The sequence below is a fragment of the Zophobas morio genome, unplaced genomic scaffold (genome assembly GCF_036711695.1).
Source record: "Zophobas morio isolate AGI-343-1 ecotype UQ-CSIRO unplaced genomic scaffold, CSIRO_AGI_Zmor_V1 ptg000031l, whole genome shotgun sequence".
Lineage (NCBI taxonomy): Eukaryota > Metazoa > Arthropoda > Insecta > Coleoptera > Tenebrionidae > Zophobas > Zophobas morio.
In genome coordinates this window covers 12,629,434-12,646,064 of record NW_026972136.1, presented here as the reverse complement: position 1 = coordinate 12,646,064, position 16,631 = coordinate 12,629,434, and the positions used below count along the sequence as shown (strand labels likewise).

The window sequence follows — 16,631 nt, the reverse complement described above, 5'->3', positions numbered from 1 at the left end:
CTATTATTCTCTAATATTATCGAGAAGTTTCCCTACATCTTCTTCACAATTCTTACCATATGCTTGATATGCTATCAAATTATTCAAAATACTTGTTTTTAACGCCGATATAAATTGAAAACACGATGGATTACTATTTCCTGAACCGTATTGTCGTATCACTGAAAATAAATTTTCTAGAGGATCCTGATTCAACATTCTTGTTCGCAAAAATTTGAATTCATTTTTTTCACACATCTGCCAAAGAAGTCTAATTCCACGAATGTTATTTAACCAACCTTCTTTAAAGGGCATAGTTGTTTTGAATTGACCACGTACTTCGTCATAAAATTTCCAACTTTCGATTTTTTTTCCATTTTATTCCAAAAATCAAAATGACCAGATTTCTTTGTTAAAGCACATCTTAGCTTTGGATTGCAGTGGTTGTTACGCATATTAATACCAGTGGAGTTGAAACTGTCGAATAAATCATTTGCGTCTTTTACAAAGAAAGCCGTTTCGATTGCTTCTGAAGGAATATTTTCTTTTGAATCTATTAGAGTTTCAAGTGCAGCTGCCATACTGGCACTAAGTGTTTTTGCTGCAATTGACACTTTCATCTTTAATAATCTATATCTGTTCACGTAAAGAAAGGGTTCTCGGATTTTATGCAAAGTTTGAAATCTTCGAGTACTATCAAATTGATAAGCTTGTCTCAAATACATAAATTTAGCTTTCTTGGTTTCATCATAATAAATCGTATATTTAAGGAGAGCATTTCTTAATGATTTCAATAAATGGGGACTATCATATAAACATACAATTTTTTTGAATTTACCTTAAAGTATGGTTCTTTATATTCTACATTTGATTCTTCTTTTAACAAACGTAGAGCCTTTACATTCGAAGTGGCCTGATCACAAACGGTGCATATGACTTTTGCGCCGGCCATATTAAGTTTGCTAATAATTTCTTTAATTATTAGTTTTAATTTTATACTTTTAATAGAGTACTTAACAAAATAGTACGCTATTGGTTGTTTCCATCCGGAACTAATACCTTGTATCATAAATACTAACGCATGGTTAGCATAATTTTTATTTCGTCCTAAAGATCCCAAATCCTCAAAACCAATAATTTTGTCAGTAGATCTCGAATAGGTTAAATTTGTAGATAAAGACACTTCATCAAACATAAGCTTGCATAATCGATCTCTTGGTTCCAGTTTCTCAATTCTCATTTTTAACTTATCAAATAGTTCGTCATTCACGCCACATTCAAAAGGTATATTTTTCAAAAATTTGTACAAAGTTGTTTTTGACGGAAGTCTGAAAAAATGTTTTAAAAAGCGATAACATTTTGGACCTGTTTTGTACATAGCCAAGGCAAATATTTTATTTTCAGTTGACCATCTAGGAATTTTTTTTTTCATGTTATCAAATTGGGATTTTATGAAGCTTGCACTTACAGAATTGCAATTTTCTTGTAAAATGTTAATTAGATGATTTTGGGGAGCACGTTTTAGAAGATCCAAGTTTTTTTTTGATTTACATAATTTTAAATTTAATCTGTTTATTGCCTGTTTCTGGCGTTTTGTTATTCTAAATAAAGTTTGCTCTCTAGGAGTTAAGTCGTCCACTCTTTTGCATCCTACCTTTTTCAAAACACTGGGTGAATATTTTCTTTTTTTCGGAGTATGTGATATTGTCGTGAGAGTATCACAATGGCGTTTGCGTCTTTGTGAATTTACGCTACCATCATACTCAGATTCCGGAATAGTTCCGACTAAAAAAATTAAAATTTTATAATTTTTTTGTTCACTTTTACTGGAATACCCATCACCATTAGTATTAATCACAGCTTGACTACTGTCCTTAAAAATAGTGGGAATTGCGTATTTATGAAGGTTCGTTTGTGCGGTGCTCGTAAAGTAATTTTTACTGAAATGATCTTCACAAATGTAAGCTTTTTTACAATTAACAACAATTTTTTCTGTGCAGGAGGCATTAATGGTATCTATCCACTTTTGTTTTTGAACTGGAGATTTAGGAAAAATAAAAAAATGTTTATTTTTGTTCTTGTTGATTCCTGTTGCGTATACTGACGGACAATTTGGAACTTTGCATCGATATTTATTAATAATTTTCATTTCCGTTGTATCTGAAGCAAGTAAAACTATATTAATATGACTTAAAAATAGCAGATATAATAGCCATCAAACTTACTACTGAAAACCTTTTTAAAAAATTTTAATTTGGCGTTTGAATTTGAATGACGTTAAAGGAGATATTTGTTGACAGTAAACACGATCTATTACGAAATTTACACGAGTATAAGCGAATGAGTGTTTGCTCCAGCCGCTCGCGCAGCGCTAGTGTCGCTTCCTAGACTATACGATTAAATGGCAATGAACTGTCTTCCTATTTGTTTAATGGTCTGTGTTAAAGCAGAATGAGTAATATCACCATGTTCAAATTGTTCTTAATTTTGATACTTCCACCTTTTTATCAAAATTCTGTGTTCCATTTGTGTACTGAAAACACTTCGCTACAAATGTAACAATAAAAAAACTACTCAAAATAAATTTTTCAGCCAAATCCTTTAATAAACCCAAATACAAGCACAATGTAGTTATATGTAAAATACAATGAAATCAGATCATAACACATAATTTACACAATATCACCTCAATGTATAAAATTCCTTTAGGTACTTTTTATAACGTTATTAACCGCAACGGGAACAACCCTAAGACAACTCTCCTATCTTCTAGTACAATTACTTGCAGAAAGATTAAAAATCTCTGTAAAAGTTTAGAAACTTCTTCACGTTAGACGGCAGAGGCAGTTGTTGAATTTTACTTTTCATATGTACACTATACGGACTTACGTACATTTTCATCCGATGCAAGGCTTCGACGTACTCACTCTCACTATCACTTTTGTCCTCATTGTCAGTGCTCTCTCCACTATCACATTTTTTCGGGGCGTCTATTCTGTCGATTTTGCGCCACTTCGAACTCGACCTCTTCTCTTTGTCTTTCAGTCCTCTCTTACATCTCTTATTTTCCTGATCGTCGTCGCTGCTGCTCGACATGGTCTCCACCATGTCGACAGGCAATTCAGAAATCAAAACTTCGTCTCCCAATCCGCTGTCGAACTTATCTCTACTGTTCTTCTCTTTCTTCTCTGACTTCTCGTTATTTTCTTCTGGTACTTGTTCTTCCACGACCATTGGTTCCACCGTTATGTTGTAACTTACCGTTTGATCTTGGTTTTCAGTCTCTGTTGTATTCTCTCTGTGCACTATCACCTTGCTATCATCTTTGATATCGTGTTTACTGCTTGTAGCTTCTTCTGTATCGTTATTTTGAGAGTTTGAGCTGGTTGAAGCATAATTCTCGTGCGTTCTTCTATCCAATATGTTCAAAGCTTCCTCCATGGTTTCCATAGAATCTTCCAGAGACGAATCGTCACTGTCAGAAGATACATCGTCGCTGTCGTCGTTATTAGCTGAACTTGACGAATTTGCTCTTTCTTGAGCTGCCGCAAGATTTATTCGTTTCTTCTTACGGGCAACCGTCAGTAAGAAGAAGTCGAGGAGTTCTTCTGAAGCTCTGGGAGTTTCTCTTCTGCCGTTTCTGTCTCTGAATGAAAATCTAAATGTGAGTTAATGTTCAAATTTTGAAGAAACGAATCAAATTTATTTTAATTTTGATGAAATATCAAATTAAAACGGTCACGCACTTCTGTCTATCTGTCTGTCTGTCGTCTGTTGCCAAATTTTTTGTATGTTAGGAATGTCGTGTAGATGGTGGAACGCTAAAAAACATTGGTGCCTAACGTGGAAAGACGATCTTTCTCTTCCACGGTGCCTAAATACTTACGAATGGTAAGTACAGTAAACTCATTTGACATACACATTGTAAAACTTTTATGACTAAAGCGACTTAAGCCAAACCACCCGTATAAGTCAAACTGGCAATTGTATAACTTAACTCAGTGCACAGCTCCATTATGGCAACAATGGACAGTAATAATCCTTGCGGTTCGGGTCCACAAAGCTTACAATAGCCAGTTTGACTTATAAGAGCGCTTAAGTCATAAAACTTTTACAAGGTGTATGTCAAGTGAGTTTACTGTATAACAGTTCTAGAGTGGGTGAGTACAACCGTATGTCTGGTTATTTGGCAACAATAGGTTAATTCGAAGTTGTTAGAATAACAATGTACAGTTGAATTAATTTATCATTTCCATCACGTGATCGCAACGCATCGTATGAATCAAGCAACACTACAGAACATCTAATTTTCTACACTGTGGCTTTCTGACAGTACTTATGCATTGTTGAAGATTGTTCTCGACGTTTAAATCAACAAGATTTATTGCTATTCGTCTCAAAAACAAATTAGGTATTATAACTACAAGGGCATAACATTTTGCTCTTTTTTCTTAACAAGAAACGTAAAACATGTTTAAAATGGTAATTTTTTGTAGGAAAGTATCGATTTTGCAATTAGGCTCTGCCCCTCGGTCTGACAATGAATGAAAAATTCATAACAATTGAGCTTGAGATAGATATGTGTGGGGTTAATTTTTGGCTTTTTTTTTTCTTAATATACATAGTATTCTTTGAACAAGATGATACTCAAAAACATGTTCTTAAATTCTCGTAGAGAAATAAGGACTTTACAATTAAGCTCAGCTCCTTTGGCTCACGACGAATAAAAAAATCATCACAATTGAGATCGGGCGGATGGGCAGGCTTACATTTTGCCATTTTTTTCTTAATATACGTAGTCATCTTTTCACAACAACAAACTTAAAACATGTTTAAAAGGTAAATTCCTGTAGACAAATACGAATCTTGCAATTAAGCCCCGCCCCTCGATCTGACAACGAATGAAAAAGATGGTAATTTCTCGTAGAAAAATAAGGATTTTTTACAATTAATAACTTTTTTATTATTGATTTTAGAATATTGGTTGCTTATGATTTTTTGTAGTGAAAAAATCAATCTTTCCATTTATGAAAAATTATACCTAGTGTTCCATTAAAAAAAAATAAGTTGACGTCATTTCCGGTTCTACCGCCAGTGATAATAAAAATGTGTGCTTACCATCATATAAATCTTTGAGAATGATACAAATTTGGTTAAAGAACTACGGGTTTATCTTCAAGAATGAAAAAGTTACAGGGGTTGTATCAAATGAAAGAAACACCCTGTATATATTAAAAAAAAGGCAAAAAATATACCCCGCCCACCCACCCCATGTCCATTGTGATGAATTTTTTTATTCTTAGAAACTTGAAACACGTTGAAAATGGTAAATTTTTTTAAGGAAACATGGATTTTGCAATTATGCTCCGCCCTTAGGTCAGCCAACGAATGAAAACTTCATTACTATTTAGATCAGGGCATTTATGGGTGAGGCTTAATCTTTGGCTTTAATTTTTTCTTAATATACATAGTATTCTTTGAATAACACTATACTCCAAAACAAGTCTTACATGGTAATTTCTTCTAGAGAAATGACAAGGATTTTGCAATTCAATTCCGCTCCTTTGGCTCTCGACGACTAAAAAAAAATCATCGCAATTGAGATAGGGTGGTCGGGTGGGGCTTATATTTTGCCTCTTTTTCTTAATATACATAGCCATCTTTTCAGAACAAGAAACTTAAAACATGTTTAAAATGGTAAATTCTTGTGGAAAAATTTTTAAATTAAGCTTTGAACAACACGATACGCAAAAAAATGTTTTTAATTTCTCGTAGAGAAATCAGGATTTTGCAGTACAGCTCCGCCCCCTTGGCTCACGACGAATAAAAAAAATCATCAGAATTGACACAGGCGGGCGGGCGGGGCTACATTTTGCCTTTTTTTCTTAATATGTGTAGACTTATTTCGACAACAAGAAACTTAAAATGTGTCTAAAATGGTAAATTTTTGTAGTAATCAACTTAAATCCTCCACTTTTCTTCTACAACCCGTTTAAATACGGCAACTTAGCAACGGAGTTTATAAATCCCACTTTAGATGGACAGTTTTCAGGGGTGGGATTTTGTTTCTTGATCGAAGTGATAAATTATCACTTGCGATAAATTATCACTTGCGATAAATGTCATTGCATAGGATTTAAATGCAAAGTTTGCATTTATTCTTTGCATATAAGCTTATTAAAAGCTCAAAACTTTACAATTACCTTAATTTTAAGAACTTATAACACAGAATTACGATTTTGAACTTCTATTTTGACATAAATTTCGAGGTTATGTCTCCAAAATTTATCACTTCATTCAGAGCATCAGAGCTATCCAGAAAATATCACTCCATCATGAAGACTTGATTTCGTGACAGAATCGAGAAATGTGACAGAAACGTCTCACCAACTCAGCCTCTCAACCAATCAACAAACGAGATTTTATCGTTAATTGTGTTGTCGCTTAAATATGTTCCAATAATATTATGTCGTTGTAGAGCGTAGTGTTTCAGTACATAAATATATTTTCAGTGATCAAAGACATTCATTTAAAATGGAAAATCTAGAAAAACATTATAATAAATTTAAATAATAATATTTTTCAGAAGAGTAACTAGTTAATGAATAAAATAGCTAATTAATAGAGTAATAGAATACACCGACATAGTTTTAATTTGTAAATGTCAGTAACGGCTCGTGGTCTTTTCGTTAGGTGAGGCAATATTTTCGTTTCAAAATCAGCAGATATTAATTAACATGTTCGCAATTACTTTTGTTAAAAGACAGATTGTTTATTCGTTTTTATGAAAACAATACAAATAGCTCTGAGTCAGGAACATATCTCCATATGGGTACACTTCTCGAATAAAAAACATTTAATTGCTTCACATAAACCAACAAGAAGGTGTAAAGACTACAGAATTTACTTTATTAGCATTTCATATGATCTAGGGCTGATTTAAATATATTAATCAATTAATTAATAAAGTTCTGCTCAAATCTGGATGAGAGGTTCTAAATCTTTGACATACAATTGTTCGTCGTAAGAAAACCGTGCTTAAATATTTAGACTTTATAAGAAATTCTGAAGATTCGAGATTCTTATGTTCCTATCAGCATTGCAAAACTGACATTTTCAAGGTCCTACTGTTTTTAAGTTAACTTAAAAGTTTTAATATATAACCTTGGCAATGCACATGTAGTGAACACCTTTCCTCGCGTCTAATTAATGCACAACTAATTGCACACTAAATGCATTCAGCATCCCTGTTCAGCATTGTGCAGTTTCACCGTGAGATTAAAAAATTCGATCTGATTGGCTCAAGTACGGTAGGCGTTAGTGCCTCCGCTGGCGCTTTGATAAAGCACTGATGACTATTGTCTTTCTCAAAAACATATTAGCAGCACTGACTAATCGTACTGAAGATATTCGTCTATCTGAGGCATGCCTCCATCTGAAGCTGGCCTACACGGTGATGATCAGCACTTATTCCTGTCGAAAGCGCGTACCTCAAAATATGTTACCAAGATACGCTTTAATAAATCAGTGTTCTATAAAAGTTATTTGCTATATCTTTAAAATATATTTGAAGTTAACAGATATTAAAACAAAAACTAATAGTCAATTTTTCCAGGGGAGGCATTGCCTCCTCTGCCTCCCCTGACGAGCCGCCACTGGTAAATGTGTAGTTTAAATCAAAATACTTATTATTATTATTATTATTATTATTATTAAGTAGTAAGTTGACCAACAGGTCAAAGCCCAATTACAGGTCAACTATAATACGCCTTAACATGAAGAAAGGAAGAAATACTGCAGCTATAATTACTGGAGTTCTTTGATAAGAGTTCAGCATGCCAAGGCGATATCAAAACTGAAACTAATACTAGACAAAGTTATCTAAAGATATCAAAGACATACGGATCTAAGTTATACTGGTGACACATTTCATAGACTGGAGAGTGTTTTTCGATATTTAGACGAGGAGTTGGAAGATAAAAACATTGATTAGATCTAGATGACATTCTAGGTACCAAGATGAATATCTTACCAAGAAGATCAGTGCAATCAACGTGAAAATTTATCACATTACGAAGAAATTTTAACGAGGCGATACACCGTCTAGTACTTAAGGCTTCTACTTTAAATCGTTCTAACAAGACAGAGTGAGGAATACCTCTGACTGGATAAACACCATCCTCCTTAAATGCTGTGTATTTTAAAAAACGTCGTTGTATGTTTTCCAGATGGTTAATACGATTTTGTGTGAAAGGAGCCCAAACAATACATGCATACTCGAGCTTTGAGCGAACGTAAGCAAAGTACAGCAGTCGCAAGCTATCAACCTGTGTAAAATCTCTACCACACCTTATAATAAAACCAAGTGACCTGAAAGCACTATTACATATATGTTCCACATGATTAGCAAAACTGAGCTTACAATCAAAAATGACACCTAGATCTTTAAATGTATCCACTCTAGCAAGACTCATGTTGTTTAATTTATAGTCGAATTGAATTTGTGTGCACTTATTGGTAATGGTCATTATGTGACATTTCTTATAGTTCACTGGGAGTAAGTTAGACAAACTAAATTCATGAAACCTATTTAAATCATCTTGCAACAAGATGCAGTCCTCTATGGTTGAGACGTCTTTATAAATCTTAAGATCGTCAGCATATATTAAAACGTTAGATTTTATGTTCTTAACAATGTCATTAATGTAAACAATAAACAGAAGAGGGCCCAGCACGGAGCCCTGAGGCACCCCCGAGGGAACAGGTCTTTTTATCGACTCGTGTCCACAATATGTAACACACTGTAACCTATTAGATAGATATGATTCAATTAAATTAACTAATGAAACAGAGAGACCAATATTACTTAATTTTGCCAATAGAATTACATGATCTAATTTATCAAATGCCTTAGAATAATCAGTGTATACTACATCTACCTGGAGCTTGGAATCAAGCGAGTCAGCTGCAAATTGAGTAAATGTGCATAAATTTGTAACCGTGGATCGACCGTTGACAAAACCATGTTGATATTCACTAATTACATTTCTGAAATTAAAAAGAAGATGCTTGTGTAATATTATTTCAAAAACTTTAGAAAAATTACAAATTAATGATATGGGCCTGTAATTTTCAATTACATTTCTTTCGCCAGTTTTAAAAATTGGAGATACTATTGATAGTTTCCATATTTCAGGAAATTTACAGGTTCTTAGAATTAAATTAAAAAGAATTGTTAGAGGTGGAGTTAGTATACAGGCACAATCTGTCAGAATAAAGCCTGGAATATTGTCATGTCCTGAACACATATTAGGTTTGATCTTTTTCAAAGCGTTTAGAACATCTGATTCCGAGATAGTGTTTAGATTTATTATTGGGTTTAACATTTGATAATCAGCAAAATCGTCAGCGTTATTCACGGTGCAATTATGATAATTACTGGAAAAATATTCTGCAAATGCATTGACAATATCATCAGGTGTGTTAAGAAGTTTATTTGAGTAGCTCAGCTGCGAAGGTATACCCCTATGCCTACTAAGGTTGTTTACATGGGACCAAAATCTACTGGGATTAGATTTAATATTCACCTCAACGTTAGTTATATATCGTTTGTATTCTAAGTCGATGTCACGTTTTATCTCAGACCGTATCTTTTTAAACTTGCTATGTATCTCAGTTTCATTGATAGTTGATTTAAGCTTACGGTGTAGGGTGTTTTTAAGTTTCAGTTTCTTTATAATGACTGGAGTAAACCAAGGCGGAAAGCATATTTTACGGGAACGACGAGTTTTGGGAACATGTAGGTTGAGTGCATTATTTAGTTTATCGTAAAATATACCAGAAGCAATATTAATATCACTAATGCTGTTAAGCTCAGTCCAGTTGATTTTCATTATCTCTTTATACAAATTTGGGTAATCAGCTTGTCGAAAGTTCCAGTGGACATTAACTATTCCACTGTGACTAATTGAGTTGGTTTTTTTGCCACGCTGAATTTTTGAGATAATCAGAGAGGGATGGTGAACATCCTCATCCACTAAAGAGTCATCACACTTATCAACAGAACAATAAAAACTACCAATAACCAAGTCAAGACAACGTTCATTAATATTATTAACGTTATTGTACTGTTGGTAGTTGCAGAAATTGAGAAAATTGAACAGGGATGAAATTTTTTTGTTACTTGTCACAGGAAGCGACAAATTTGAACTGTAATCTGGTAGATTAAAATCACCTACTATGAGAACATTATGATTATCTGATTCAGTTATATTGGCTAATATGTGAAATATCAGTTCAAATTCCTCAATAGTTGCCTTCGGTTGTACATATATTACTACAACGAAAATATTGAAATAATTTATAGAGCATTTAACAGCAAGCAATTCACTATACCGCAGTGAATTATAACCCTTAGATGTAAGGTCAATGGGTTGTAATGCAAACTCTCGACGACATGCAAGTAATACACCTCCACCTTTGGTTACATTCATTTTATGCATATTTCTATCTGTCCTTATCACTTGAAGATGGTTTGGACAAAATTCAGCGTCTAAGACAGAAGAGCTGAGCCAAGTTTCAGATAGACAAATAAAATCATAGGGACAACAAAGTATGGAATTCCGCAGCTGTATTAATTTGGTGTTTAGTCCTCTAACATTTTGATAGTAAATCAGTATATTAGAATGAGAAATACTATTTGAAGAACTATTAATACAGCTAAAATTTAATGAAGAGGAAAGAGTGCTAATTGAGGACACCTGATTATAGACTGGGAGGGTATTTACAGTAGTAATATACTTGTCCAAGGCCACAAACGATGTGGATTGCTATATGGGGAGACCAAAGACATCTTGCTTGATTTTGTTAACCGCTAGATTATAAGCATGACAGCTGTTGTAATCCCAAGCAGCATGATTTGTATCGATATCTTGGCTTTTACCATCACGCTTTAGATTAAAACAGTTACCACAACACAAATTTTCTGCTTTACAATCTTGTATTTTATGTTTGTCAGAGCACTTAGGACAAGATAGTTCTTTGTTACACTTAGATGAAGAATGATTAAAGCCATTACACTGTAAGCATCGGGAAACACCAATACCGGAGTATATAGAGCAACCATCTAGACCTATGAGACAGTGACCCAGGCTCAGTGCTCTTTTGTATGTAGAAACATCTACTTCTACTAATACCTGGAAACGGTCTTCATTATTTTTTATCTTAGAGAATTTTATCAACTTATATTCGCTATCTTTATCAAAAATTATTTCATTCTGCTTAACCAGATATTTTAAGATGTTATTTTCATCAACACTATTAGAGATTCCCGCAATTCGAATACGTGGACGCAAGGTTTTAACTACTTTAATATCATAATCATTGTATAATTTATTAGTCTCAGAAAGTTGCTTAAATTTACTGACGTCATCACAACCCAGTAACACGCTTCCCTCTTTAAGATTATATAGATAATAACTTATAACTTAGATAATACTTATGTATTATCTAAGTTATAAGTGTTGTAAGAAATGATAGAAATAAAATATCAATGTGCAAAAAAGTAATTTTTCTTGCATATTTTAGTAATTTTTTGCATATAATGCCAAATTTCTCGGCATATGCGCATATTTACATGTTTTTTCTGCATATAATAGGAGCTTTATACTTGTTCCAATAAAATTTGAATCATTAGTTTCAACGTCAATTTCTGTTTCTTGGAGTTTCTTGAAGGTTTTTTGACCTTTAAATATTGTTGGAATTGCATTGTTTTAAAAAGTTTCTTTTGGAATTATCAGAAATTGTGCAGAGTTGAAATATGCACTACAAAAACAAATGTCTTTGCTGCAATTTTGAATGTTGCACCAACTTAACCAAATCGCTCTTATATTAGCTTTGTTTGGGAACCAATGGAAAAAACAGCCTTCCTTGAATCTGTTTTTGCAATTGGTATTATGACTTTTGACGTTTCGTGGTGTCATGGTTCAATTTTGGTCCAATTTAAGGTCATATACAGTCTTGCCATGAAGTTGGGTCCAACCAATCAAAAACGGACATCGCGTTTTGTTCAACTTTTATCTAAATAATTATAGAGGAACTTTAGTATGGATCAAGTCTAACACCAGTGTTATTGTTATATCCCTTATAATTCAAGGCATTAAAGTTAAATAACATATACACATATATACATGTTTCACTTGGCTAGACAAAACCAACTTCCTTTTGCAAGCAATATAGTATGCTTTGAACAAATATAGATAGCAATTTTGTTGCAAAATAGTCACGTGATGGAAACGATAAAAAAGATCAGACTATTTATATTAACTGACCTTTTGATAGGCTTTTTCTTCTTAGCAGTTTTCCTTTTCTTCAACATATTGGTATATTTTACATTTGGATTCTCTGTTTCAATAATTTTCCGCAACAAATTTCTGATGGTAGTTTTGCACAATTCTTGCAATGACAATGGTTCAATGTCAACTACAAAAACCAACAGGACTATCAAAAAATAACAAAGATAAAATCAGCTTACACGCTGGCACTATCTCTTGACTTCCTTGTTCTGGTTTGACTAAATTTATAAACGAAACTGGCAACAAATAGTGAGTTGACCAAAAAGTTTCTGAAACTCTTCTCATCTCAACCAACCTCTCATTGATAGGCACAACCAAAATTCCGCCAACCTTTATCAAGTTCTTTATATAACCGAGATACTTCTCTGGGCAAGCGGCCCCACAGTACACCCTATCATACAAGTGGAAACCTGAGGCCAAACACAGGCAATTCCCTTGCATGAATTTGGGTTCGCAGAAGTCATACTCATCGATAGCACCTGAGTGTTTTTTGAACTCCTCAAGACGCATGTATGCATACTGGATGACATCTTCGTGCAATTCAATCCCGTGATTTATGCCGTAGCTTCCTAGAATGAGTCCTGCGATTGTGTTTAAGTATCCAGTTCCAGAACCAAGATTCAAAAAACTTTGTCCGGGTTTCAGTTTCAGTCCTTCCATGACCTCACTGTAAATACATGGCGCTGAGATGTGGAAATTTCCATTTTTCCACGCTACGTCCCTGTATGCATCTGCTGGCGGTTCTGGAAGGAAATAAGCTCCTCTGTCGACTGCTCGAAATACTCTTTCAACCAGTGATGTTTTTATGTAATTTGCTTCAATCAGGTTATCAATAAGATCGTCGTTGTTCTCCCCTGCGCTCACGCCGGCCCCCATCATCTAATAATATGTTTTCAATCAATGATAATATGGAATTGAGAACTAATTGCGTCATAAAATAAGACGAATTTTTGTTTAGGTTTGTGATGTCAAATGTTCCAAAATAGAAACTGTTAAGAATAACATAATATATATTTATGCAAACATGTTGCCGAAATGTTGAAAAACAGATTTTCTTTATGTGATGATAAATGTCGAAGAAAACTTACACAATTTTTATGAACGAGCTGCTTTATGCGAATCAACCATCACAACACAATCAGCTGACATTACAATGATAGGGTTTGTGCGACGTTGTCACGTTGACTTTTCACTTGAATTTTTGGTGCACACTTTTACATTTACAGAAATCCTGACAGAAAATTATAATTTTAATCATAGTACAATCGCGGCTGTTGAAAAGTACTACACTATATGTCTAAAATTTTGTTTTTGTAAATTGCTCCGAAACTGAAGTTTGTAAAATGTCACTTCAAAAAACAGTGTCGTCGAGCAAAAAATCTTATTTCAACGAAACATTTTATTGTGATAACACGGCATTCTATATATATTCTAGAGGAATTCCATGGAAATGCTTTGTATCAATTCTTCCTCCCAGAGCTAGTGGTTTGGGAAATTTTTAATTGCGGCATTTTCCAAAATGACGTACGACACTGTCACTATTGTCAGAAAAATATCCAGCTATTTAACAACGCAAGTTAGTAGTATTAGATATATGCATAGCGCAAATAATCGATAAAACCACTCTCTGCCAATCTAGATATACTACATACAAATTTTACGTTTTTCCCGAGCGTAAGCTAAGGAAATGTTGTGATCGAACCCATCGGGCGATTGGTTATTTTCATATTTTCTCGATGTGTCATGAACCCTAGAGTCCTAAAAAATTGGTGTCCCGTTTCTGTCTGTCTGTCTGCCGTTTGTGTCGATTTTTGTTAGACAGGATCGATTATTGTCAAATTTTATGTGTATTACATACGAATATCATGTAAACATTTGTCTAATCATCCCCACCAAAATGTGATGACGTCACCTCAAACTATAAATGGATTTTAAACTGTATAAAATAACCAGTGTAGTTCTAGTACCTGACAAGATAAGACTGATTTTGGCAAATGACACCTTTTGTGAAAGTAGAGGGCGGGCGGGCGGGGCTACTGCTTGCTCATAAGACTGTAGAAAAAAGTTAATAGTTTTATAGCCAAAGTTCTATTATTTCCCACTCTCACTCTACAGAAGATTATATAATTAAGCCCGCCCACCCACCCCGCCTCTATTTCACTGATTACTTTTATCTGCTCAGAATGAAAAGTACATCTTATACTGAACTGAAATAAAATTAGGAAAACGGCGGGTGGGCTGGGCTAGCACTTGATAACATAAAACTAATTTTGGCAAATAACACTCCCTGAGAAAAAAGAGAGCGGGTGGGCGGGGCCAGTACTTACAAAGATAAGATGAACAATATTAAGAATAGTTACTAGAATAAAGTAGGTGGGCGGGGCTACTGCTTCCTCATAAGACTGTAGAAAAAGTTAATCTTACTTAACTTAAATAGTACAGAAAATTTACAATTGCTGTTTTTTTTAAATTTTTTTTGTATAGCCTAGGTCCTATTAATTCCCTCTCTCACTCTACAGAAGATTATATAAGTAAGCCCGCCCACCCACCCGCCTCTATTTCACTGATTAATTTTATCTGCTCAGAACGAAAAATGCATCTTATACTGAACTGAAATAAAATTAATAATACGACGGGTGGGCGGGGCCATGGTAGAAGGAGACATGGTATAGGCATACGCATCGGGTGTGACGTCAAGTGGGGTGAAATTAGCGCGAAATTTAAAATACAATTCGTTATCCGACAACTAATTGACGTATTGGACAGAGCAATGACAACTCAAGCTGAAATTCCCTAGACTTCCCTAGCGAAGCCACAGGCGAAGCTCACAAGAGTCACAAGGTCGTTGATGCCACCTAACGTCACAAATGGATGCGCAGACCATTTTTAAATTGGTACATCGGATGCCTATACCATGTCTCCTTCTACCATGGGCGGGGCTAACACTTGATAAGATAAAACTGATTTTGGCAAATCACCCTCTTTGAGAAAATAGAGGGCGGGTGGGTGGGGCTAGTATTTACAAAGATAAGACTGAACAATATTAAGAACTAGAACGAAATAGGTGGGCGGGGCCACTGCTTACTCATAAGAGTGTAGAAAAAATTTAATTTTACTTAACTTAAATAATACAAAAAAGTTACAATTGCCGCTTCTTTATTTTTTGTTATAGCCTAGGTTCTATTAATTCCCACTCTCGCTCTACAGAAGATTATATAAGTAAGCCCGCCCACCCACCCGCCTCTATTTCACTGATTAATTTTATCTGCTCAGAACGAAAAATGCATCTTATACTGAACTGAAATAAAATTAATAATATGATGGGTGGGCGGGGCTAACACTTGATAAGATAAAACTGATTTTGGCAAATCACCCTCTCTGAGAAAATAGAGGGCGGGTGGGTGGGGATAGTACTTACAAAGATAAGACTGAACAATATTAAGAACAGTTATTAGAATGAAATAGGTGGGCGGGGCCACTGCTTACTCATAAGAGTGTATAAGAAATTAATCTTACTTAACTGCCCATTCACAATGGACATAAGGCATAACAAGTACATAAAGCTTACATAAATACATAAAGTTGAAACGATGGAAAACGTGTACCCCTGTTCACAATGGACGAACGTAATTCTTATGCTTATGAACGTTTTATGTAATCCTTGTGTGCGTACACAAAGTTGAAACAAGTTCAACTTTGTGCACGAATTATGTCAAAATTATGTTAAAATCTAGGGACTTTTGAATGCTGCTATTGAATTCCCTATGACAGTTGGCACTTGGCACTTCACACCTTTGATTAAATTATATAAATTATAATCAAAGCTTCACACTGCGAGTCTGTTCTGTACTGCGAGTTGTCAAGTTCGAATATCGTTGAAATTGTAGGTTAGATATTTTGATTGACTCAGTTTGAGGTTAGCCGTTTCTATGTTTAGCCAGGAGTTATTCCGTTCTGCGTTTGCGCAGTTTAACAATTCTTACAGAGTTCACTCTGTCCACTGTGAACGTAGATAAGCATAAGCCAGACACAAACCAAAAACGTAAATTATGTTATGCGCTCGTTCTTATGTCTTATGTCCATTGTGAATGGGCAGTAACTTAAATAGTACAAAAAAATTACAATTGCCGCTTTTTTATTTCTTGTTATAGCCTAGGTTCTATTAATTCCCACTCTCACTCTACAGAAGATTATATAAGTAAGCCCGCCCACCCACCTGCCTCTATTTTACTGAATAATTTTATCTACTCAGAATGAAAAGTGCATCTTATACTGAAAACGTATAGTTTATGAATACGT

At 34.4% G+C, this 16,631-nt stretch overlaps 1 protein-coding gene across 2 annotated transcripts; it reads right to left on the bottom strand.

Moving 5' to 3' along the window:
* Positions 1–2,559: 2,559 nt before the first annotated feature.
* Positions 2,560–13,522, bottom strand: LOC135139261 (protein-L-isoaspartate O-methyltransferase domain-containing protein 2-like). Of its 2 annotated transcripts, none has more exons than XM_064069428.1 (4): positions 13,421–13,522; positions 12,512–13,211; positions 12,309–12,459; positions 2,560–3,637 (listed from the first exon to the last, which is right to left on the bottom strand). In XM_064069428.1, the coding sequence occupies exons 2-4, from the start codon at positions 13,209–13,211 to the stop codon at positions 2,773–2,775; spliced, it is 1,716 nt and encodes a 571-aa protein (XP_063925498.1). In that variant the 5' UTR covers positions 13,421–13,522; the 3' UTR covers positions 2,560–2,772. The 2 variants fall into 2 exon arrangements, with proteins under 2 accessions (XP_063925498.1, XP_063925499.1); XM_064069429.1 differs by having other exon boundaries at positions 2,560–3,625.
* Between the last annotated feature and the right edge of the window lie 3,109 nt (positions 13,523–16,631).

What these genes read in the sequence shown, in the direction of transcription:
- LOC135139261 (XM_064069428.1), bottom strand. Translation starts at nt 13,211, where the DNA reads ATGATGGGGGCCGGCGTGAGCGCAGGGGAGAACAACGACGATCTTATT. An exon ending in TCAAGAGATAGTGCCAGCGT is followed by an intron (nt 12,460 to 12,511) that starts GTAAGCTGATTT and finishes TGGTTTTTGTAG; the next exon opens with TTGACATTGAACCATTGTCA. An exon ending in AAGAAAAAGCCTATCAAAAG is followed by an intron (nt 3,638 to 12,308) that starts GTCAGTTAATAT and finishes ACTCACATTTAG; the next exon opens with ATTTTCATTCAGAGACAGAA.